This window comes from Chiloscyllium punctatum, chromosome 46 (genome assembly GCF_047496795.1).
Source record: "Chiloscyllium punctatum isolate Juve2018m chromosome 46, sChiPun1.3, whole genome shotgun sequence".
Lineage (NCBI taxonomy): Eukaryota > Metazoa > Chordata > Chondrichthyes > Orectolobiformes > Hemiscylliidae > Chiloscyllium > Chiloscyllium punctatum.
In genome coordinates this window covers 62,163,143-62,187,144 of record NC_092784.1, presented here as the reverse complement: position 1 = coordinate 62,187,144, position 24,002 = coordinate 62,163,143, and the positions used below count along the sequence as shown (strand labels likewise).

The 24,002-nt window shown below is 45.5% G+C and overlaps 1 protein-coding gene across 2 annotated transcripts in view; it reads left to right on the top strand.

Annotated features, from left to right (window-relative positions):
• Positions 1-19,251, top strand: part of LOC140468206 (intercellular adhesion molecule 5-like) — a 29,681-nt gene extending 10,430 nt beyond the window's left edge. Inside the window, exons 3-8 of one of the 2 annotated variants that reach the window (XM_072564446.1) lie at positions 1,110-1,424; positions 7,249-7,542; positions 8,313-8,600; positions 16,878-17,123; positions 17,480-17,767; positions 18,624-19,251. In XM_072564446.1, coding sequence (XP_072420547.1) covers positions 1,110-1,424; positions 7,249-7,542; positions 8,313-8,600; positions 16,878-17,123; positions 17,480-17,767; positions 18,624-18,823 — 1,631 coding nt within the window. In that variant the 3' untranslated portion in view covers positions 18,824-19,251. The remainder of the gene's footprint in view (positions 1-1,109; positions 1,425-7,248; positions 7,543-8,312; positions 8,601-16,877; positions 17,124-17,479; positions 17,768-18,623) is intronic. The other variant, XM_072564447.1, reaches the window with a different exon arrangement.
• The last annotated feature ends 4,751 nt before the right edge of the window (positions 19,252-24,002 follow it).

The window sequence follows — 24,002 nt, the reverse complement described above, 5'->3', positions numbered from 1 at the left end:
CGACCCCCATTCCCTTATACAACTACAGGGATAGCTCCAGCAGAGTTCCTAATGGGTAGAAGACTCCACAACAGGTTAAACCTGATCTTCCTAGCCTTGAGGGGAGAGTGAAATGGCATCAGAAACATCAATGCTGGATACAATGCTCCACTAAATGAGAGAGACAGTTTACTTTCGGGCTCAAAGTTTGGTGTAGGAACCGTGGGAATGGCCTTGCTTACGTTGGAGGCACAGTCAATGTAAGGTCAGGTCCGATGATGTATAAGGTTTGGGTAGATGCAACAGTCCTGAACAAGTACATTGATCATATGAAAGCTGCAAACATTGCAGGAACAAAATGTGCCCTGCTCTTCACTGCCTTTCTGACTGTTCAAAAATCCATGGGGTCTCCGTCTCTGTTAAGCATTTAAGATACCACAGAATCTGAAGTGGATGTCACTGCCTCAATGCTTTTGCCACTTAAAGAGGAGAATAAAGGGGGAGGGATGTAATAATTATAACGAGGTCAGCCAGGTGGACATCATAGAAACTGAAACAACTGCAGATGCTGTAAGTCAGGGAAAAAAAATCAAAATGGCTGGAAAAGCTCAGCAGGTCTGGCATCATCTGTGGAGAGAAATCAGAGTTAATGTTTCATGTTGAATGACCCTTGCTCAGAACAGGGAAAGGGTCACTTAATCCCAAACATTATGTCTGATTTGTTTCCATAGTTGCTGCCAGAATTGCTGAGTTTTTCCAGCAATCTTGATTTTTGTTTCTGGGTGTCATAGAATGAGTTCCCTGATTAGGGCTCTTTATCTGGTCCAGTCAGGGAGCTGTGGCTGACAGGTATAAACAGGAGTGTCAGAGGTTCTGTTCACTATGAGAGCTGACTCTGACGGAGATGGATCAGTCTCAAGGACTGCCTACGTGAAAATAAAGGGTGACTTGGTGACAGGATACTGTCCTCTGTTCAAGTATTTTAGTAACCTTTTGTTCAATGAATATATATCTATGTTTCCACACACTTACATCTCTTATGTATCTGAGTAAATGTGTGGGGAGATAGAACGTGGTCCTCAGGTACACTATTTCAGTGAAACCTGTTAACTGTAATTCTCCTTTAACAGATCGAGAGATAAGCATTGCAGTACTCCCTGAAGTGCTGGAGATTAACAGAACATATCGTCTGGAGTGCATTGGCCCAAGAGTCTATCCAAACAACAAACTCATTCTCACATGGCTGAGAGGGAGTGAGATTGTTCAAAGAGATTCCACAAGTGAACCAGGTCTTCCGGATGAAGATAAAAGGTTGAGAAATGTCTTCAATTTCATTGCGAGTCGATCAGATGATGGACAGGAGTACACCTGCTTGGCTGAAGTGGACTTGGGCTCTAACACCACAAAGTCAATCACAAACTCTTCTGTCACTCTGCAAACTTATGGTAAGTTCTAATTGCACAAGATATTACAGACAAAAAAGCCTTATAGAGTCATAGAGATGTACAACATGGAAACAGACCCTTCGGTCTATCCCGTCCATGCCGACCAGATATCCCAACCCAATCTAGTCCCACCTGCCAGCACCCAGCCCATATCCCTCGAAACCCTTCCTATTCATATACCCATCCAAATGCCTCTTCCACTGGCAGCTCATTCCATACATGTACCATTCTCTGTGTGAAAACGTTGCCCCATAGGTCTCTTTTATATCTTCCTCTCTCACCCTAAACCTATGCCCTCTAGTTTTGGACTCCCTGACCCCAGGGAAAAGACTTTGCCTATTTACCCTATCCATGCTCCTCTTCTTGGATTATGGTGCAAATATCCAGTAAATGTAAAAGTTTCATTAAGTCAGCCAGAGCATGTGCAAACCATAGTTTGAAAATGAAGGCCTAGAATCATTTTGCAATCACTTTCTTTTTTACCAATCTGAATCTTAATAATATAATTCCAAAAGACTTTCAAGGCCCATTCTGATTCCTGAGGCTTGAGTTTCAAACTGGGAACATTAAATGGGGACAGAAGCTGCTACTGTCTCAATCAGGGAATCCAGAATTAACGTGCTTTGTCATTTCCAATACCTGGGTCATTTCCAGGTCTGAATCTCATGCCACACACTGACATAAAGCACATCAATTCCAGATTCCATAACTGAACCAGTAGCAGCTTCTGCCCCCAGTTAATGTCACTAAGCACCTGGTGATGATGGGAACTGACTGCTGAGCACGATCCTCAAAGGCAATCTGCAGCAATGGGTGAGCGACTGCTTTGCAAAACTGAGAAAGTAGTAGAACAGAAAGGCTAGCAGAATTTTAGCGGAGAGAAGTGGGCAATCAGCCAGGACCTATGAAAACCCATTACTAAAAATTATTCTTCCTCATTGTGGTAACCCCAGAAAAGTACACAGCAATCACTAATTAATCTCCTCATGGAGCTTGTTGAGTATAAGTTCCCTTGTAACAGGCAATGGCCTGCCCAACTGGAACTCAACACCTTGTGGTGCAGTGGTAATGTCCTTACCCCTGGACCTGGCAGCCAAGGTTCTAGACCCACCTGATCCAGAGGTGTGCAATAACATCTCTGAACTGGTTGACTAGAAAACTAGGCTAAATAACCAAAATAAAGGCAGACTGCATCCCTCAGTTGTGTGTGAGCGTACCTCTGGCTATAAGGAAAAAGAGAACAAATAAAAGCAGTCCCTGCAGGGCATACACTGCTTCATTTCCCCCTGCAACTCCATTTTGATTTAGTCCCTTCCCTGTCTCCCTACGCGCATCTCCCTTTTGATGGTTTGCATTCATCGTAACAGACCTTGCGTGTAAATATTGAATTGGCAACATTGGTGATGGCTGATAAGTTTAAAAAACAGGCATGATTACTCTGATGGTGGGAAGGTCTCTCAGTTGTGGGTAATAGCACTTCGGACTAAAAGAAAGTGTTGCCAGAAGGGTCTTGTGGTACAGTGGTAAGTGTCTCTATCTCTGAGCCAGGAGGTCTTGGTTCATCCCGCCTGTTCCAGAAGGTGTGTAGTAACATCACTGATCAGGTTGATTAGAAATTAAGTTTAAAAAAAGAAAGTATTACCATTGTACATAATGGGATTTAAATCGTAAACAATTAATTGGCTATACAAGTGAATGTTGGTGGTGGTTAGTAAAACATAAAAAATCATGGTGATTTGGGTGGTGGTAACGTCGCTCAGTCGTGCATGATAACATTTCTGGGCGTAAAAAAAGGGGAGAATAAATAAATAAATAAATAAAACGAGACCCATCGGGGGGGATACGGGTTCTTTATTTTCCCCTCCAATTCCATTTTGACTTCGTCTCTTCCTGCTCTCCCTAAATCCCCTCCTGCTCATTTTTGATGGTTCATATTGGTCATAATGGACTTTGCTTGTGAATCTCTAATTGGCTACAGGGATGTTTTTATTGGTGGTGGTTAATAGTTAAAAACAAAACATAAATGTCACAGTGATTTGGTGGTGCGATATCCCTCTGGTTGTGCATAAGAGCATTTCTGGATACAGAAGAAGGAAAAAGGAGATAAAAACAGAACCAGGAGACCTGGTTCAAGTCCCACCTCCACCAGAAGTGAGTCATAATATCTCTGAACAGGTTGATGAAAATAAAAGCAGATGCAGGAGGCCCACTTATAGTGCAGTGGGAATAGAACATAGAACGGTACAGCACAGAACAGACCCTTTGGTCCTTGATGTTGTGCTGACCTTTTATCCTACTCTAAGATCAAACTAACCCACATAACCTTTCATTTTACAATCATCCATGGGCCTATCCAATGTCCCTAATGTATCTGACTCTACTGTCAATGCTGGCAGTGCATTCCATTCTGTTTAAAGAACCGACTTCTGACATTTCCCGTAAATCTTTCTCTAATCACCTTAAAATAATGCCTCCAAAATAATGCCTCCACATGAAACCCATTTCCACCCTGGGAAAAAGTCTTTGGCTATCCACTCTATTGATGCCTCTCATCATCTTGTACACCTCTATCAAGTCATCTCTCATCTTTCTTTGCTCAAATGAGAAAAGTCTGAGATCCCTCAGCCTTTCTTCATAAGACCTGCTCTCCAGTCCAGGCAACATCCTGGTAAATCTCCTCTGCTCGCTCTATAAAACTTCCACATCCTTCCTATAATGAGCTGACCAGAACTGTGCACAATATTCCAAGTGTGGTCTAACCAGGGCTTTATGGAGCTGCAGCAATTCCTCACGGCTCTTAAACTCAATGCCCCTGCTAATGAAAGCCAACACACCACACGCCTACTTAACAACCCTATTAACTTGGTGGAAATCTATGGACATGGTCCTCAAGATCCCTTTGTTCCTTCACACCGCCAAGAATCCTGCCTTTAGCCCTGCATGCTGCTTTCAAATGCGACCTTCTGAAATGAATCACTTCACAGTTTTCCAGGTTGAACTCCATCTGCTTCTTTTCAGTCCAGCTCTGCATCCTGTCAATGTCCTATGGCAACCTACAACAGCCCTCCACACTATCCAAACCTCCACCAATGGTGGGTGTCATCGGCAAACTTACAAACCCACCCTTTCACGTCTTCATCCTAGTTATTTTCAAAAATCACAAACAGCATAGGTCCCAGAACTGATCCCAGCAGAGCACCATTGGTGACCGAGCTCCACGGTGAATACGTTCCATCAGTTACCACCCTCTGTCTTTTATGGGCCAGCCAATTCTGTATCCAGACAGACAGGTTTCCCTGTGTTCCATCCTTCCTTCCTTCCTTTCTGAATGAGCCTACCATGGGGAAACCTTATCAAATGCCCTGTTAAAATCCATATACACCACATCGACTACTCTACATTCATCAATGTGTTTTGCACATCCTCAAAGAATTCAATAAGGCTGCCCCTCACAAAACCATGCTGACTATCTCTCATCAAAATATGCTTTTCCAAATAATCATAAATCCTCTCAGACACCTCTCCAATAATTTTCCCTCACCCGACATTAGACTGACTGGTCTGTAATTCCCAGAATTATCCCTATTTCCTTTCTTGAACGAGGGAATAACATTTACCACACTCTAATCATCTAGTAATGCTCCTATGGACAGTGAGGACACAAAGATGATCACCAAAGGAGCAGCAAGCTCTTCCCTCACTTCCTGTAGTAACCTTAGGGAGATCCTGACTGGCCCAGAGAACCTATCTATCCTTGTTTTTCTAAATCTTCAGCACATCATCCTCACAAACAACAGGGTCTCTCTCAGTAGTGAATACTGAAGAAAAGTATTCATTAAAGACTTCCCCTACCGCCTCTGAGTCCAGACACAAATTCCCTCCACTATCCCTGATCGGCTCCACCCTCACCCTGGCCATCCCCTTATTCCTCACATAAGTGTAGAATGCCTTGGTGTCATCCTTAATCCTACCCACTGAATCTTTGTCATGCCCCCTTCTAGATCTCCCAAGTTCATTCTCCAGTTCTTTCCTGGCTACCTTGTAAACCTCTAAAACCTTGTCTGATCCTTGCTCCCTCAACCTTAAGTAAACTTCCTTCTTCCTCTTGACTAGGTATTCCAAATCCCTTGTCAGCCAAGGTTTTTTCACCCTACCACCCCTTCCTTGCCTCATTAGGACAAACCAATCCAGCACTATCAGCAAGTGCTCCCTAAACAACCTCCACATTTCTGTCATGTATTTCCCTGAGAATATCTGTTCCCAATTTAGTGACGCAAGTTCCCACCAGTAGCATTGTAATTCCCCTTCCCCAATTAAATACTTTCCCAACTGCCTGCTCCTACTCCTCTCCGTGAGTACAGTAAAGGTCAGGGGGTTGTGATGACTATCACTGAAATACTCTCCCACTAAGTGATCTGACACCTGACCTGCTTTATTGCCAAGCACCAAACCCAATGTGGCCTCTCCTCTAATCAGCCTATCTACACATTGAGTCAGGAATTCCTCCTGGACATACCTGACAAAGTTTGCTCCATCTAAACTATTTGAACCAAGGAATATTCCCCAATCAATATTAGGGAAGTTGAAGTCACCCATGACAACAACCCTGTTATTTCTGCACCTTTCTAAATTCTGCCTCCCAATCTGCTCCTCTGTGTTTCGGTTGATGTTGGGGGGGTCTCTAGACACCTCCCAATAAAGGGATTGGTCCTTTCCTGTTTCTGACATCCACTCATACTGACTCTGTAGACAAACCCTCCTTGACGCCCTCCCTTTCTGCAGCTGTGATACTATCCCTGCTTAGCTATGCCACTATTCCTTTTGAAACATCTAAACCCTGGAACATCCAACAACCATTCCTGCCCCTGTGATATCCAAGTCTCCATAATGGCCACAACATTGAAGCTCCAAGTACAAATCCATGGTCTAAGTTCGTTATCCTTAGCCCTGACACTTCTTGCGTTAAAATTGACACGTCAACCCATCACATCAACTTTGCCCTATCAACCATCTATCCTTCCTCACAGACTCTCTGCACGCTGTATTTGCCTGTTCACCAGCTACCTCATCCTCTAATCCATAACTCCAGTTGTCATCCTTCTGGCAATCTAGTTAAGCCCTCCCCAAGAGCTCTAGCAAACCTGCTGCCCAGGATACTGATACTGAAGTAGCAAGAATTAATTAATTAATTTAAAAATAAAATAGGTGAGCTGTTTTCTGGTTTTGAATTGAGGTGCTGGCCTAAACATATTATCCCTGGACCGTTAATCCAGAGATCTAGATAATGTTCCCATGACCTGGGCTTGAATCCTGCTACAGTGGAATCTGAATTCAACAAAAAAAAATCTGGAATTAACAGTCCAACGATGACCATGAATCCATTGCTGATTGATGTACAAACTCATCTGGTTCACTAATGTTGTTCAGGGAAGGAAACTGCCAACCTTACCGTGTCTGGCCCAGATGTGACTCCAGACCGAGAGCAACGTGGTTGATTCTGAACTGCCCTCTGGGCAATTAGGGATGGGTAATAAATGCTGTCCAGCTTGTAATGCCCTTTTCCCGTGAATGAATTGTCAAAAATATCAGACAAATTTACCAATCGCACACCGTGATTGGCATTACCAGTTCCCTCTCAAAGTGCACTATGGCCTCCTGCAGATAACTCCAGTTTTATGACTATGAGTGAATGTGATATATTCCTGGAGTGGTGTATTATCCATTACCTACACTGGTCAGTTTCCCACTCTGTCTATTAAAACTGAAACACCAGAATTAAAATGCAGCAAATTAAAATGAAGTGAATTTCTTGTCTGAATTACAGCTTTCATGGATCAGCCGAGAATCCTGGACAAAAGACCCAAAGAAGTGAAGCAAGAGGTCACATTAACATGTGAGGTCTCAAATGTCTATCCTGCTGAGAAGATGAGAGTAAGATGGTTTCAGGATGGTGTGGAACTGAACTCAGAAACCACAAGGCCAAATTCCAACACTGTCCGAATAACAGCAGCATTGACACCACAGGAATCTGGTCTGATGGAAATCGTCTGTATGGCCGATTTTGAGAAATATCCATCAATTCCCTCAAAGAATACTAGTGCTTTCATTGAGGTGTATGGTAAGAATTCTGGTTATGGGGGAGTTTAAAATCAGACAATATTCTGATAGTTCATCACTGTCAACAATACAACATGTCAGCATTTCCACCACTTTCAGCAATAAAATCCTTTTCATTGAGTGACAAATTGGGAAGCTTGTGGAAATGTTTGTATACTCAGACACTTGGTTGAGTAAAGCATAAACATTGGCTGATTAGTTGGAATGGTCTGTTTCTGTGCCATATATTCTATATGACCCTCTGTCAATGAAAAGCATTCTGAGAAAGTCTTCATGACTCGAGGTATTCCGAGATCCTGAGACAATGTGATTGACATTGTATGCGCTGTTCATAGGTGAGTGTTACTCACACTTAGTATTCCAGGATCACAAGGGAATGTTTAAATGTTTAAACAACCAATGTACCCTAAAAGCTGCAGGGGTGCAAAAACATACACCAATCAGGAATATACTGTGTGGGAAGAAACAGGCAGTAATAAATAAATCTGCATTTAGATAAATACAGGTTTCAGGATTCTACAAACAGAAATGAGCAGAATGAAATTTTGATGAGTTTGGGTCAGGAATGAATGTTGACTAAGATACTGCAGACACTGAAGGAATATGGAAAGATGGTGTTGGGCTTTGTACATCTCCCTGATACAGCAATGAAGCAGGGGTAGATCAAGAAGCACAAAATACAGCCTGCCTTTGTTTCATTGTTATTAACCCCACACTGAGGGACTACAAGATACAACAATGTTTCTAACAGTATCTTTCTTTTATTTTTAGCTTTCTCTTCCCCTGAAATCCAAGTACCAACCAGCCAGGAAGGAAATCTGGTTAATATTACGTGCCATGTGTTAAATGTCTCAGGGGATCTTGAACTCAGACTGAAGAAAGGAAATGACATATTAGTGAATGGATCAAGCAGTACTGGGCTCACTATCTCTCATACAGTAGAAGCTCAAGCTAAGCTGGATGGACAGCAGTATATCTGTGAAGCTGAACTGAAACTTCAAGATCAGTCAATGACGAGCCCTGTTATTAAACAACAGGTTGGAACCCTCCGTGTCCTGTGTAAGTAGCATTATTTTCCTCACAAAACATCAGTGGGATTTTTTTTCAAAATGGAGACAATGAAATCCTCATCCCAACTTTCGTCTTACTCTGAACCAATTTGAATTGGTCTCCTCACACAGGGACTGCCTTGCAGCAGCTCCTTTCTCACTGAGACCAAAGGGATACAGATCCTGGGGTCAGGACATGTGAGGACACTGTCCATTATTACCCCGGTGCATTGTGCCACAGAGTGCAATCATGGGATTGTGTATTTCCCCTTCAAATATTTTTCCAACTTTCCAGTGAAAGACGCGTGTGCATCTGCTTCCACTACTCATGCTAGAAAACAATCAACTGCTTTCTTTAAAAAAACAATCACATCTCATTTGTTCCTTTTCTAATCACCTTAAATCTGTGTCTCATGATTATCAATCCTTTTGCCACTAAAAACTCCTCTTTATTTGTCTACAATTGGTTCATTATCTTGAACATGACTATCAGAACATTCTCTTGACCTTCACTCTCTGATTGGCACAATCCGAACTTTTCCATTCTTTCCGCATAGGGGAAGCCGCTCATCCCTTGTCCCATTTTAATGACTCTCTTTTACATTATTCACAAGGCTAACACTCCCTTCCTAAAGTGTAACCATGGAGGTGAGTGCCCTTGACTACATCTCACAACATGCGACCCATCATTGTTGGTGGTTGCTAGTAGATGAAGATGACTCTTTTCACCTCCCAGGGAGGTGGTGACCTGGGGAAGGGGTGGGTGGGGAATTGGTGTGGCGGCGCACTGCTTTTGATGTTGTAGCCTGGCTTCCATTTTTTTTAGATTACTTACAGTGTGGAAACAGGCCCTTCGGCCTAACAAGTCCACACCGACCTGCCGAAGCGCAACCCATCCAGATTCATTCAACCCTTCACCTAACACTATGGGCAATTTAGCGCAGCCAATTCACCTAACCTGCACATTTTTGGATTGTGGGAGGAAACCGGAGGACCTGGAGAAAACCCGCGCAGACAATGTGCAAACTCCACACAGAGAGTCGCCAGAGGTGGGAATTGAACCCAGGTCTCTGGCGCTTTGAGGCAGCAGTGCTAACCACTGTGCCACCGTGCTGCCCAATACAAGACTGGAGATGCTCGATACCTTTCTGGATGCTCCTCCCCCACTTTTGATGGTCTTTGACTATTGACTTCCACTTTGTCCTGGAGCAGGTGAAGGATGGCGACAAACTTCATGGAACAACCAAAGCAGAAAAGGACCTTGCATATGCTTCCCAGTTGACAGTGTCAAAGGCCTTTGTAAGGTCAAAGGCAGCCAAGTCCAGGGGAGGTTTTTGTCTCTGCATTTCTCCTGCAGCTGTCGCACGGTGAAGATCACGTCCATTGTGGCCCTCCGTGGCTGAAAACCACACTGTGACTCCGGGAGGAGTTCCTCAGCCACAGGGAAGAAATACTTGTGGAGGACCTTGGCATCAATAGCAGGGAGATTCCCCTGTAGTTACCACATTTGGACTTATTCCCTTTCTGAAAATGGTCAGAACTATGGCATCTCAGAGCTGTCCTGGGATGCTCTCCTCATTCCAGATAAGGCAGACAAAGGTGTGGAAATTCAACAGTAGATCTTTGCCTCCGCACTTCAATATCTTAGTGGGTGTACTGTCTTCTCTAACTGTCTGAGTGTTCTTAAGATTGCGGACTGTCTTCTCTATTTCATGCAGGGCTGGAGTATTGCTGAGCCCATGGTGTGTAGAATGCTGTAGAATGCATTTAAGAATGCTCAGATCAATGCCAGAGCCCTGCTTGAGGTCTCTGATGGTTTCTTTATCTTTGATAAGAGTCACTCTGTCCTTGGCCAGCAGTGGAGTGCGGCCTTGGCTGTTTGGTCTGTATGTCGTCTTGACAACACAGAAGAAACCCATCACACCATGGCTGTCGGCCATTTGTTGGATCTCCGGTGTTTCTCCACCCACCGCCCGTTTTTTATGTTGTGGGTTTGGTTTTGTTGCTCAGCCTTCAGTCACCTGTAAACCTGCCTTTCCATTTTTGAGGATACAGTTTTTGTTTTACACTCAGAAATGCCATACGCTTCCAGCTTGGTAGTTCCTTAATCTCCAGATCATTCTCATCAAACCAGTCTTGGTGTTTCCTGGTGGATTGACTGACTGGCATTTTGCAGGCAGTGATAATGGTAGTCTTAAGGGTGGATTAGAGAATGTTGGGATCCCGTGAGACGGTATCGCTGAGAGTCACTAGGTTTGTGGAGTCGAGTTGATTGTATGAGGCTATTTTCTCCGGGTCTTTAAGTGCCTCAATGTTGAACGTTCTTTGGCATTGCTTCTGTTGTCTCCTCTGATACAGGTCTGGAAGTATGTTGATCCTGGCTCGGATCAGGTGACAGTCTGTCCAGCAGTCGCTGGCTGTGGTCATGGCACGTGTGATCCTAACATCTTTTCGATCCCTCATCTGACAATGACAGTCAAGGAGGCGGGGGTATTTGGAGAGGGGGTGTTGTTACCTTGTCCTGTAATTGTCCCTTTGGTGGAACAGTGTGTTGGTGATGAGCAGGTTTTGTTCACAGGATTTGATCAGGAGAAGGGTGCCGTTAGAGTTTTGCAACTCTGCTCCCTCGTACCTGATCACATTGTCCCACAGCTCTGCACTTTTGCCGACTCTGGCACTGAGGTCGCCAAGGATGATAAGTTTCTCCGCTGCAGGGACCCATGAGAGAGATTGGTCTAGGTTGGAGTAGAATTTCTCCTTGTTCTCATCTGCTGCTTTGAGATTTAGTGTATATGCACTGCCTATCCTGACATACTAATTCCCACCAAGGGGGAGTCAAAGTGTCATGAGGCATTAATTTATTCCGAAAGAGGAGCCTTTCAGTTCGTGCACCAGTTCATTTTTGATGGTGAAGCCGACTCCAGGATGGGAACTTTTCTTCAGCCTTGCCTTTCCAGGAGAAGGTGTAGTCACTACCTTTCTCCCTGAGCTGTCCTTCCCCTGCCTACCAGGTTTCACTCAGGGTGGTGATGTCAGGAACATAGCTCCTGTGTTCCTGAGCAATGATGGTGGTGTGGTGTTCTGGTCGATCACTGTCCGTAAGGGTCCTGACATTCCAAGACCTGAACATCATCCTGACGGTGTGGAAGGTGCCTGTGCAAGAACTCTCTTCATGTGGGAAAACTGTTGCATTCTGATTACCACATTGGCTTAGCAGCACAAGCTCTTGGCGCTGAGGTGAGGGACGTCCAAGGCAACTGTAATTTTATTGAAATTTATGTAATTTAAAAGATGTTCTGGCATTTACATATCAAAGAACAGAAACCAGCATATCTCATTCTAAAAGATGAAAGATTTAACCTAAAATTGTTTAATGTATCACATCTGTGTAACACTGAACTCCCTTGGCTATAAATTCTGTGATCATGATCTTATTCTCCACAACCACCTGATAAAGGAACGGCACTCCGAAAGCTTCCAAATAAACCCATTGGACTATAACCTGGTTTTGTGTGATTTTTATCCTTGTCCACCCAGTCCAACATTGGCACCTCTAAGTCATGTATTCCATTTCGCACAGTGATGGAGCCCGCAGCACGATGAAGGGTATCTTCAATGTGAAAACAGCATTTTGTCTCCACGAGGACTGTGTGGTGATCACTCCTACTGTCTTGGATAGACTGATCTGCAGCTGGTAAATTGGTGGGGATGAGGTCAAGTTTGCTTGTCCCTCTCATTGGTTTTCTCTTGACCTTCCACAGACCCAGTCTAGTGAACAGCTCAGTCAGTGGTGATGCTGCCAAATCACTCCAGGCAATTGAAGTGTCCCACCCAGAGTACATTCTGCAGCCGGCTACCCTCAGTGCTTCCTCTAAAAGATGTCCAAGATGGAGGAGTACAAATTCAGAACAGGAGGGGATTATGGTCATCAGCAGGAGGTTTCCTTGTCCATGTTTGACCAAATGTCACGTCACTTTCTGGGGTCCAGAGTCAATGTTGAAGCCTCCCAGGACAACTTGTTGCTAACTGTTTACCACTGTGCCACTGCCTCTGTCACCCATCTGCCTAGTTCAGCCCTTATAGATGACCTTGACATTGTCCTCCTTATAGTTTACAATGCTTCCACATTTTGTGACATGAATGCATTTTGGAATTGTCCCTTACACAAGATCTAGAACATTTACAACAATACAATTAGAGGTATTTATACCACACCATGGGGAACTCTACCACAAGCCTTCCTGCTTGAAAAGTACTCAGTAACTGTTACTCTCCGTTTCATGTCACTCAGCCAAGTTTGTATCCTCATTGGTATAGTCCCTTTTATTCCATGATCTATCACTTTCCTCAAACATCTGTTGCGTGGTACATCAAACACCTTTTGGAAGCCTGTACACCTTTTCAACAGCTTTGTCTGCATCAACTATTTCTATTAGAGTCTTTAAACTACTCCAAGTTACTTAGACATACTTTCCCTTTATTTTATTGTTGATATTATCGTGTCAACATTGTCTGACCAGACCAAAGGGCTGCTCTCCCCTTAGAGAGAGATGACTCATGGTGATATACCTTGAGGATCACCATGCTCCTGATGAGGGGAGATTCTGAAAAGGAGAGTCTTTCATCGTAACCAAAGCTGGTGACGGGAATTGAATCCAGACTGTTGGTATCACACTGCTTCACAAACCAACCATCCAGCCAACTGAGCTAAAGTGACCCTCTTAAAAAAAAAATCCATGCAGATTCTTCCACATCTACAAAGTATTTCCATGTGATGATTAATTATTTTATCAGCAATTCTTTCGCATTGCCAAAGTTTAACTGATGAGTCTATAATTGCTGGTTCAATCTTTACAACCTTTTTGAAGAAGGTTTGCAATTCTGAAATCTTCAAGCACTGTCCTCAAATCCAGGCCAGATTGAAAGATTATTGCTAGTGCCTCTGCAATTTCAATTCTCACTTCCTTCAATGTCCTTGGAAGCATTTCATCTGGTCCTGGGACTTTTCACCTTTACATATTGACAGCTTATCGAAAAGTTCCTCTTTATCAAATATAAACCATTCAAAGTGATGAAATTTCCTCCTCTGTCACTATGGCCTGGGCAGCATCTACCTCTTTGGTAAAGACAGAAATAGAAAAATAGTTGAACACCTTAGCCATGCCACTTTCCCCTAAAGGTAAATCTCTTTCAGTGTTCCTAATCCTCCTTTCACCACCCTCTTCATCAGTATTCACACTGGAAAAAGACAATGTTGTCGAGGAGAATACTGAGATACAGGCTGCAAAACTGGATGGGATTGAGGTTCACAAGGAGGAGGTATTAGCAATTCTGGAAAGTGTGAAAATAGATAAGTTCCCTGGGCTGGATAGATTTATCCTAGGAGTCTCTGGAAACCAGGCAGGATACTGCAGAATCTTTGGCATTGATCTTTATATTGGCACTGTCTACAGGAATAGTGCCAGAGACTGGAAGATAGCAAATGTTGCCCTCTTGTTCAAGTAAGGGAGAAGAGACAAGAGTTGCAAATGTGTTGCTGGAAAAGCGCAGCAGGTCAGGCAGCATCCAAGGAACAGGAGAATCGACGTTTCGGGCATCAGCCCTTCTTCTCTGATCTCCAGCATCTGCAGTCCTCACTTTCTCCAGGGAGAAGAGACAACCCTGGTAATTATAGACCAGTGAGCCATGTTTTAATTGTGGGTAAAGTGTTGGAAAGAGCTAAAAGATATAGGATTTATAATCATCTAGAAGGGAATAAATTGATTAGGGATAGTCAACACAGTTTTGTGAAGGGCAGGTCGTGCCTCACCAATCTTATTGAGTTCTTCGAGATGGTGACCAAACAGGTGGATGACAGTAAAGCGGTTGATGTGGTGTCGATGGATTTCAGTAAGGCGTTTGATTAGATTCCCCACAGAAAATGTGGAGTTATGGGATAAAGGGTGAATTAGCGATTTGGATGAGAAGCTGGCGAGCTGAAAGAAGACAGAGTGTGATGGGAAATGTTCATCCTGGAGTTCAGTTACTAGCATGCACCACAAGGATCTGTTTTGGGGACACTGCTGTTTGTCATTTTCATAAATGACCTGGATGAGGGCGTAGAAGGATGGGTTAGTAAATTTGCAGATGACACTAAGGTTCATGGAGTTGTGGATAGTGCCGAAGGATGTTACAGGTTACAGAGGGACATAGATAATCTGCAGAGCTGGGCTGAGAGGTGGCAAATAGAGTTTAATGTGGAAAAGTGTGAGGTGTTTTACTTTGGAAGGAGCAACAGGAATGCGGAGTACTGGACTTAATGGTGATTTTCTTGGTCGTGTAGATGAGCAGAGAGATCTTGGTGTCTATGTAGATAGATCCCTGTAAGTTGCCACCCAGGTTGATAGGGTTGTTAAGAAGGAGAAAGTGAGGACTGCAGATGCTGGAGATCAGAGCTGAAAATGTGTTGCTGGAAAAGCGCAGCAGGTCAGGCAGCATCCAAGGAGCAGGAGAATCGACGTTTCAGGCATGAGCTTCCTGAAGAAGGGCTTATGCCCAAAACATCAATTCTCCTGCTCCTTGGATGCTGCCTGACCTGCTGCGCTTTTCCAGCAACACATTTTCAGGGTTGTTAAGAAGGCATACAGTGTGTTACCTTTTATTGGTAGAGGGATTCAGTTTCAGAGCCATGAGATCATGTTGCAGCTGTACAAAACTCTGGTGTGGCTGCACTTGGAGTATTTCTGTACAGTTCTGGTCACTGCATTCTCGGAAGAATATGGAAGCTTTGGTAAGGGTTCAGAGATTTACAAAGAGGTTGCCTGGTATGGAGGGAAGGTCTTACGAGGAAAGGCTGAGGGACTTGAGGCTGTTTTTGTTACTGAGAGAAGAAGGTTGAGAGGTGACTTAATTGAGACATATAAGATAATCAGAGGGTTAGATAGGATGGACAGTGAGAGCCTTTTTCCTCAGATGGTGATTGGTAACACGATGGAATGTAGCTTTAAATTGAGGAATGAAAGATATAGGTTAGATTAGATTATCTGCAGTATGGAAACAAGTTAACAACCCAACAAGTTAACACTGACCCTCTGAAGAGAAACCCATCCAGACCCATTCCCCTACCCTACATTTTACCCCTGACTATGGGGAATGTAGCATGGCTAATTCACCTAACCTAATATAGGACAGATATCAGAGGTGGTTTCTTTACTCAGAGAGTAATAGGGGTGTGGAACACCCTGCCTGCAACAGTCGTGGACTCAACAACTTTAAGGGAATTTAAATGGTCATTGGATAAACATATGGATGAAAATGGAATAGTGTAGGTTGGATTGGCTTCAGATTGGTTTCACACGTTGGTGCAACATCCAGGACTGAAGGGCCTGTACTGCGCTGTAATGTTCTGTGTTTTTATTTTAGATGTGCCTGTCAGTGATATCCAGATTTTCTTTATGTTCAATGTCAGTCCACATAATCTGTTTCTCACTTTGCTTTTTAACATCACTTCTGAGCCTTCTGTATTGTACTTGGTTCTCAACTGCAATTACTACCTGACACACGTCATAAACACACTGAATATCCATCTCCTTTGATATCAAGGGAGCTCTGCATTTGTTTGTCTCCCTTTTCCCATTTGTGTGGATTTACCTTGACTGTGCCCAGACCATTTCTTCTCTGAAGACAGCTCATTGTTCAGCCATTGACTTTCCCATGAACCTTAGGTTGTCGTTCACTTGATCCTGCTGTGTTCTTGCCCTACTGAAGGCCACTCTCCCCCAGTTGAATATTCTTACTCTGGATTGACCAATGTCATTTTCTGCCATTGTCCTGATGATACAATATTCACTGAGCCCTCAATGTTCTCCCACTGACACTTGCTCCTTTCTTATCGGTTTGGACACTTAGGCTGGAGAAAATTCTCCTGAACACAGTCTAGGAATGCTTTCCCTTTGCTGCTCTTTATATTACCCCTATCTCAGGTCATATCCCAGTACTTAAAATTATTCTATGACAAGAGCTCCTTACTAAAATGTATTGGCCATTTTTTCCCTCAATTACTCAGGATCCCAACAGAAACCCAAAATAATTATGAAATTTCTGAAAAGCAGCTCTCAGAACTCCACAGAATTCAGAGCAGGTTATTCCACCTTTTATCCTGTGCTTTACTTTGCCTGGTACTGTTAGATACTGATTCTGGGTTTTAAAATAGAAACCAATTTTATTCTAAACATTAAATTTGAAGAATATTTGAACTTTGAGTTGTTCAGTATCATAATTTAATTTTTGATTGGAATGAACTTTACAGATGCACCAGCAAAAGCAGAGATCTTTAAAGCTCAAGAAAACTGGATTGAAGGGGAATCACAGAATTTAACATGTCACGGGCAAGGGAACCCAGATCCCCAAAGGGTCTGGATCAAAGATGGGAAAATGGAAAGCAGAGAGATACTCTACATCCCATCTGTTCAAATGCAGCATGGGGGACTGTACGTGTGCATGGTCAAAAATGAGCACGGATCTAAAACCTCATCTCTAAATGCAACTATTTTGTGTGAGCAACAGAATCCAGGAAATTGAATCTTTGAATCTCCCTATATTCCAAGCACCGTGAACATTGTGCGATATTCTTAGACCATGAGTTCCAGTAGTTGTAATGCTGAATTAATATTAACACAATGACTGCATTTCACTGTGAACATACCTCATAATAACAGATGACTGTAAATACGTCCCAGGCTGTAACACGACTGCAGAGATTCACCTGTTCTGAAATGATTGTTGGAAGATAGATGACAGCACGGTATGTGGGAGGTCTGGACATCCTGTTAATTGAAGCCATGTTGGGAGCTGTATCAGTGATCCTGTGGGTCTGCCTGCCTATTTTCATCTTTTTCTTCTCTTTTCCAGATAAACCACGAGACACAATCATGACCATATCGGTAAATAGCAAAACCATGTCAGGCGTTCCAGTAGAAACTACTAAAGGTGATGAAATTACAATAAGCTGTAAGTCCAATGGAAGACCCTCACCTACATTAGAGTGGGTAAATCCCAGTAATGGCAGCAACATTGAGATTGGTCCGTCTGGATTTCTGCACATTCCGTACGTAACCTCAGAGCATCGAGGAATTTATAAATGTAGAGCTACCAATCAATATGGAGTTGATGAGAAGGAAGTGGACCTCAGGGTCAAAGGTCAGAATCTAATATTTCTATTGTCATGACTAGTTTGAGCTCCTGTTTTACTGCACCCTTCCTGACAATGGGACAAATGGATAAACTGTTGCCTGCCTCTAACAATGCTGCTGTGTAACTGGCCCCTGGTACATTGGGTACGGGTGGTTCAGAGTGAGAATCTCTTGCATGTATTCCTCTTTGTGTCCTCCTGCTCTGTGTTTGCCCCACCTGCCTGGGGAATAACCCCAAGGTAGGAGGAGGAGGACTGTGAATCCACGCATTACGACTCCATGGAGCAGAGTTTTGGCAGATCAGTGAGTACAGCACATGTCTCTGGGCTTCACTTCTCATTGTGATGGGAGCAACAGGGAAAATCAGTGAAAAAGTACAAGCTGGAGGTACTGCAAACACAGCAGCTCAAATCAGTGTCTCGGGGAAAATACAAATGAATATTAGGGTTGGAAACTTAAAGAAAGACAGGAGATTTCATCATGCTAATCGCAATGTAAGAGACAGAGAATAATTAAGATTTCTGGAAATTCTGAACCACCTTAAAAGAAATCACATGTGTGGAACATTACATTAAATTTACTTACCAGTGTGAAATTCCTGCGGAATGTAAATAGGGAACTGACAGTGAGTTGAGAGCAGACTGCCAAGGAGTGGGGTGTGATGTGGGAAGAATGAAAGAAGGCGAAGAATACAAGCAGGAAAACAGCCATGAAAGAGCTGAATAAAACACACGGGACATTCCATCGGAAAATACCCTTTGTTTGTAATCCACAGATTTTGGAGATCCTCGGGCATATTGCAATCAATATATTTCCCTGGACTGTTAATGATTTGTGTATCTTTTCTTTCTTTGTTTTCATAGGTTTAAGATGGATAATACTAGTCGTGGCGGTGATAGCAGCAGTATTGTTGATAATTGCACTGATGGCCTTGTACTGGAAATACAGTGCCCATAAAAGAGGACATTATAATGTACAGAATGCAAAACCCAACAACAATCTACAGATCCCCAATGGGCATGAACACCAGCAGAATGTTCCTTTAAAGAATCTTGACCCATAAAATGGTGAAACAATTACAAATGGATTGAACCAATGATAAAGATGTTACATGCCCTGACTTTGCAAAATATTCCAGTGGTCCTGTTGTACATGTAGTTACTGACGGGTGCCACTCATTGCCATGTTAAAGTCTGTACCAGCTGTAAAGACAACTAGTTACTGACAATCCTTTCTATATTTTCAGCAATTTTTGAATTACTGTGGTAAAACTTTTAATTTGATCTTCACAAACAGTAGATAGTCACCTGAACTATGGCATTTAGAAAGGCTCATCTCTGTTAACTTCAGAGCTCCGTAAACATAACTATTTTCTCACGAGCTGACATGAAGACTGCGCTATGTTGATTTGGTTGTATTTTGTTTTTTATGATGTACATTGCACAAGATGATAAAATGGGAACTACCTTTGAGACATCATTAATTTAAAAATTCCATCCATGTACTTCAATGACACTGTTAGCGCAGATGAAATGATCTCAGTCCGAGCCCAGAGTGCGGTTCGACAATCGGTAATTTATTAAAGTGTTTAACGCTGGCAGAGACCAACCGAGGTCCAAATCTCGATCGCTCTCCCGTTCCCCGCGCGATGTTACAAGTTATATACTTCATGAGTCAGGATGTAGGAGATTGGGTATGAATGAGTGTGAATGGTGGCAATCATGGCTGGTGTATGTGTGAATGTCAAGCTTCCTGCCGTCCTCGGAGAGTCAGCAGCATACACAAAAGGTGTGCTGTTTATCTTTATGTAAATGGGTCCGGGTGCTATCTGCTTGTCTCTCCGTGAGGGCTGGAGGCTAGCACCCCACTTTGTTACTTCCAAAGTGTCTGTTAGATTCATCCTGTTCGTTTGGTGTTTGCCTTTTGTGTAGGACTGTTTTGCATGATCAGGTTATGGGTGTGTGTCAGTTGGAACCTTGACGAGATTATAAGGTGGGTTTCGATCTGTGAGTCATGACCATTGTCTGGAGTCCTGACTAGTGTCTGGTCCGGTGTGTATTCGGATCTGTCTTTGGGCCCCCCTTCTCCCGATCATGTGGTCGGGCTGGCAGCTGCTGTTTTAGAATGAATACTGTTTGCTTTAAAATGGATACTGCTGGTCTCTCCCGATGTGGGCCTTACTCCACAGTAAACACGGGGCGGTTTATCACCCCCCTTCAGTCCCCCCTTTCGGCAAGGGGTTGGCCACGTCCACACCCCCGAAGCTGACATCTTAAAAGCTGTCACCCTGCCCGGTACATTCCTCCGGCCATCATGCTGCAGTCATGGGGCCTTTGGATAGTCCCGGGAGTTGATTACATTAGTTCGAGCCCCGTGAGCTCGTGGTATCTGATTACTCGCCGGGAGTCCATAGCGTGGAGCATGGCCTTTCTGGCCTTTCGTTTCTTATGTTGGCGGCATGAGTGACATGCCACCAGGAGCCAGGCCAGAGCTAGCAGTAACTGTACCCCCACGATGGCATGGGAGATGATTCTGACCCAGGGGTGTATGTTGACATTCAGGCCCCAGTTCCAAACCCTCTGGGCCCAGCCCTGGGTCTGCAGAGCCGTCTCTGCATCCTCCTCTAGGTCTTTAATATGGGCTTGTAATTGATGGTATAGTTTTACTGAGTGTCCCACCTGTATCCTAAGTTCCCGCAAGACCTCGGCCAAATGTGGGATGGGGTCTTGTTCGGGCTCCTGGTACTCCCTAAGGGTGTTCCTGAATTCGTCGGCGGCCTGTATAGACTCGGGGTCCCGACGTCGGACCTCCGAGATATGGTCTTGTCCAATCGTCACTGGGCCCCTAGGGGTGAGGCAGAACTCGTGCTGGGGAATCGGGCATTGCAGTCTGTTGAACCAGAAGGACGTTTCAAGGGTAGGGACACAATATTGTCCCCTGCCACAATACCCCGCCCTAGTGAAGTGGGGACCCGTGGGTTCGATCTCAAGGGTGCAGCCCTGTGTACAGTTGAACCCGTATTCCGCTGTTTCACTCCGCCGTAAGGGGTGGGGGCAGATTGTGATTGCCCCTCGCTGTTTGCAGCCTGCAAGCAGCACCGCGTACACTGCACCGTCTCAGGAGATGGCTGTGTCGTGTGACAAAATATATTTGAGGGAGGTGTTTTCCCGTATTACTCCAATGTTCTTGATGTGGAACAGGGGAGGGTACAAGTCCTATGGCGAAGAGGAGGAGGTGGAGGACGGTTCACCGGTGGGACATGATCTGTGAAAGAAAAGAGAAAGGGAGAGAGAGAGAGAGACACCCTCGTCAGGGTGTATGATCAGTAAACGTACATGTGTTCTGCGGCCCCCACCCCGGACCACTGTTGCTGTCAGGGGAGAAAATGTTAAAATCTCGTCAGGTATGTCGGGGGAGTGCGGGTGAGCAGGGGAATAAGTCGGTGGTGGCTGCCAGTCAGGTGGCTGGGCTGATGTTCCAGCCATTCCACACATTGGCCCCGTGTGGTTAGGGACGGGGACCACAGACTAAGTCTTTGTCGTCCGTCCAGTTGGGCCCTGGGGGAAAGGTTTAAGTTTGGACCAATGTTTCCACTTGCCCTTCCCCTTCATATCGATGCAGGCGCAGGTGTCGCTGGTGAGGATGATCTCGTGCGGCCTCAGCCACCGAGGGGCAAAGCCGGGCCGGTCAGGGGTGGCCCAGACCAGGACTTTGTCCCCAATGCCCGGGAGGGGTTGGGGAGGTGGTTGTTGCTGCTGTTTTGTTTGGTCCCTGATGTCCTGTTGATCGCGGGCAGTCTGTCTGAGGGCCCACAATTGCGCGTCTAGCTGTCTGATGTAATGGGCCATCCTATCCCTAAGTGGGGCCATGTCCTCACCCCCTTCAATGACGGTCTTGGGTAGTCGCATGGCCCTGCCCGTCATGAGTTCGAAGGGAGTGAGGCCAGTGGAACGGCCTGGGGTGGCTCTGAGGCGCATCAGAATGCAGGGCAGGACGCCCACCCAGCCCTGACCGGTCTCGGCGATCGCTTTTGCGATCGCCACTTTGAGGGTCCGGTTCATGCGTTCGACCATGCCCGAACTCTGGGGGTGGAAGGGGACATGGAAGCGCTGCCTGATACCCAGGAGGCGGCAGGCCAGTTTCATCACGCGTCCCGTGAAATGTGTTCCCTGGTCTGAGTCAATCTGGAGGGGGACCCCCCATCGCGGAAAGATGTCGAATGCCAGGATTCTGGCCACAGTGGCTGATGTGCAGTCCCGTGTCGGGAAAGCCTCTACCCAGCGCGTGAAGTGGTTGACTATGACCAGGCAGTACTTCTTGCCGCGGCTGGCGGGCAAGGGTCCTGTGAAGTCGACCTGGAGATTCTCCCAGGCCCCCTTGGGCCGTGGTTGGTGGGCCATAGGAATGCGCAAGGGCCTCCCTGGGTTATGTTGGGCACAGACAATGCACCGGCGGCAGTGCTTGGCCACGTCGCGGCCAAGTCCGGGCCACCACCAGTCGGTCTGCAGCCTCGCGAGGGTCTCCTCCCGGCCTGCGTGGTCGGGCTCGTGATGTAGTTGTATCTGGGTTGTTCTGATTGCGGCGGGTGCCACTACATTGCCGTCGCGGCGCCATACCCCATCGGGGTCGGGGATCGCGCCCCTTGCCCTCCAGTCCTCCCTTTCCTCGGGCTGAGCGCCATTCTGGACTTCCAGGACGTTAACGTCCCGGACTTCATTCACAGGCGCAGCGCGTACGGGGGGGGGGGGAGGGGGGGGGGTAGAGGGGCACCTGCGGCGGCCTTGGCGGCCTGGCCGGCCCAATGGTTCCCCAACTGTTCAGCGGTGGTGGCCCGCTGGTGCGCCTTGATTTTTACAACGGCCGCGAGCAGGGGAAGGCGCGCTGCCGCCACTAAGTTACGGAGGCCGCCGCCGGCCGTGACGAAACCCCGGCGGCTCCATGCTGTCATGTAGTCATGGACTACCCCAAAAGCATACTGGCTGTCGGTGAAAATATTCACCTGCTTGCCCGCTCCCATGCGGAGCGCTGCCGTGAGGGCGACCAGCTCCGCGACTTGGGCTGAGGTTTCGCCGTCTAATGTCCCCTGGTCTCGGGTGGCCCCCGTGTCGTCGACCACTGCCCAACCCGTCCGGTAGGACCCCTCAACCAACCGGCGTGAGCCGTCAACATATAGGACCAGGTCGGGGTCCGAGATAGGACTATCGGCAACGTAGGTGACCAAGGAAGTGGACGAGGGTAAAGCAATAGATGTGGTGTATATGGATTTTAGTAAGGCGTTTGATAAGGTACCCCATGTCAGGCTAATGCAAAAACTACGGAGATATGGCATTGAGGGTGCATTAGAGGTTTGGATTAGGAATTGGTTGGCTGGAAGGAGACAGAGGGTAGTAGTTGATGGTAAAGGTTCATCTTGGAGTGCAGTTACTAGCGGTGTTCCACAAGGATCTGTTTTGGGACCATTGCTGTTTGACATTTTTATAAATGACCTGGAGGAGGGGCTTGAAGGCTGGGTGAGCAAGTTTGCGGATGACACGAAAGTCGGTGGAGTTGTGGACAGCGAAGAAGGATGTGGCAGGTTACAGCGGGATATAGATAAGTTGCAGAGCTGGGCAGTAAGGTGGCAAATGGAATTCAGTGTAGCTAAGTGTGAAGTCATTCACTTTGGTAGGAGTAACAAGAAGATGGATTACTGGGCTAATGGTAGACTACTTGGTAGTGTGGATGAGCAGAGGGATCTTGGTGTCCATGTACACAGATCTTTGAAAGTTGCTACCCAGGTAAATAGTGCTGTGAAGAAGGCATATGGTGTACTGGGCTTTATTGGTAGAAGAATTGAGTTCCGGAGTCCTGAGGTCATATTACAGTTGTATAAGACTCTGGTGCGGCCTCATCTGGAGTATTGTGTGCAGTTTTGGTCGCCATACTATAGGAAGGATGTGGAGGCACTGGAACAGGTGCAGAGGAGGTTTACTAGGATGTTGCCTGGCATGGTAGGAAGATCGTATGAGGAAAGGCTGAGGCACTTGGGACTTTTCTCATTGGAGAAAAGAAGGTTTAGGGGAGATTTGATAGAGGTGTACAAGATGATTAGGGGTTTAGATAGGGTTGACAGTGAGAACCTTTTTCCGCTAATGAAGTCAGCTGTTACTAGGGGACACAGCTTTAAATTCAGGGGTGGTAGGTATAAGACAGATGTTAGGGGTAGATTTTTTACTCAGCGGGTTGAGTTCATGGAATGCCCT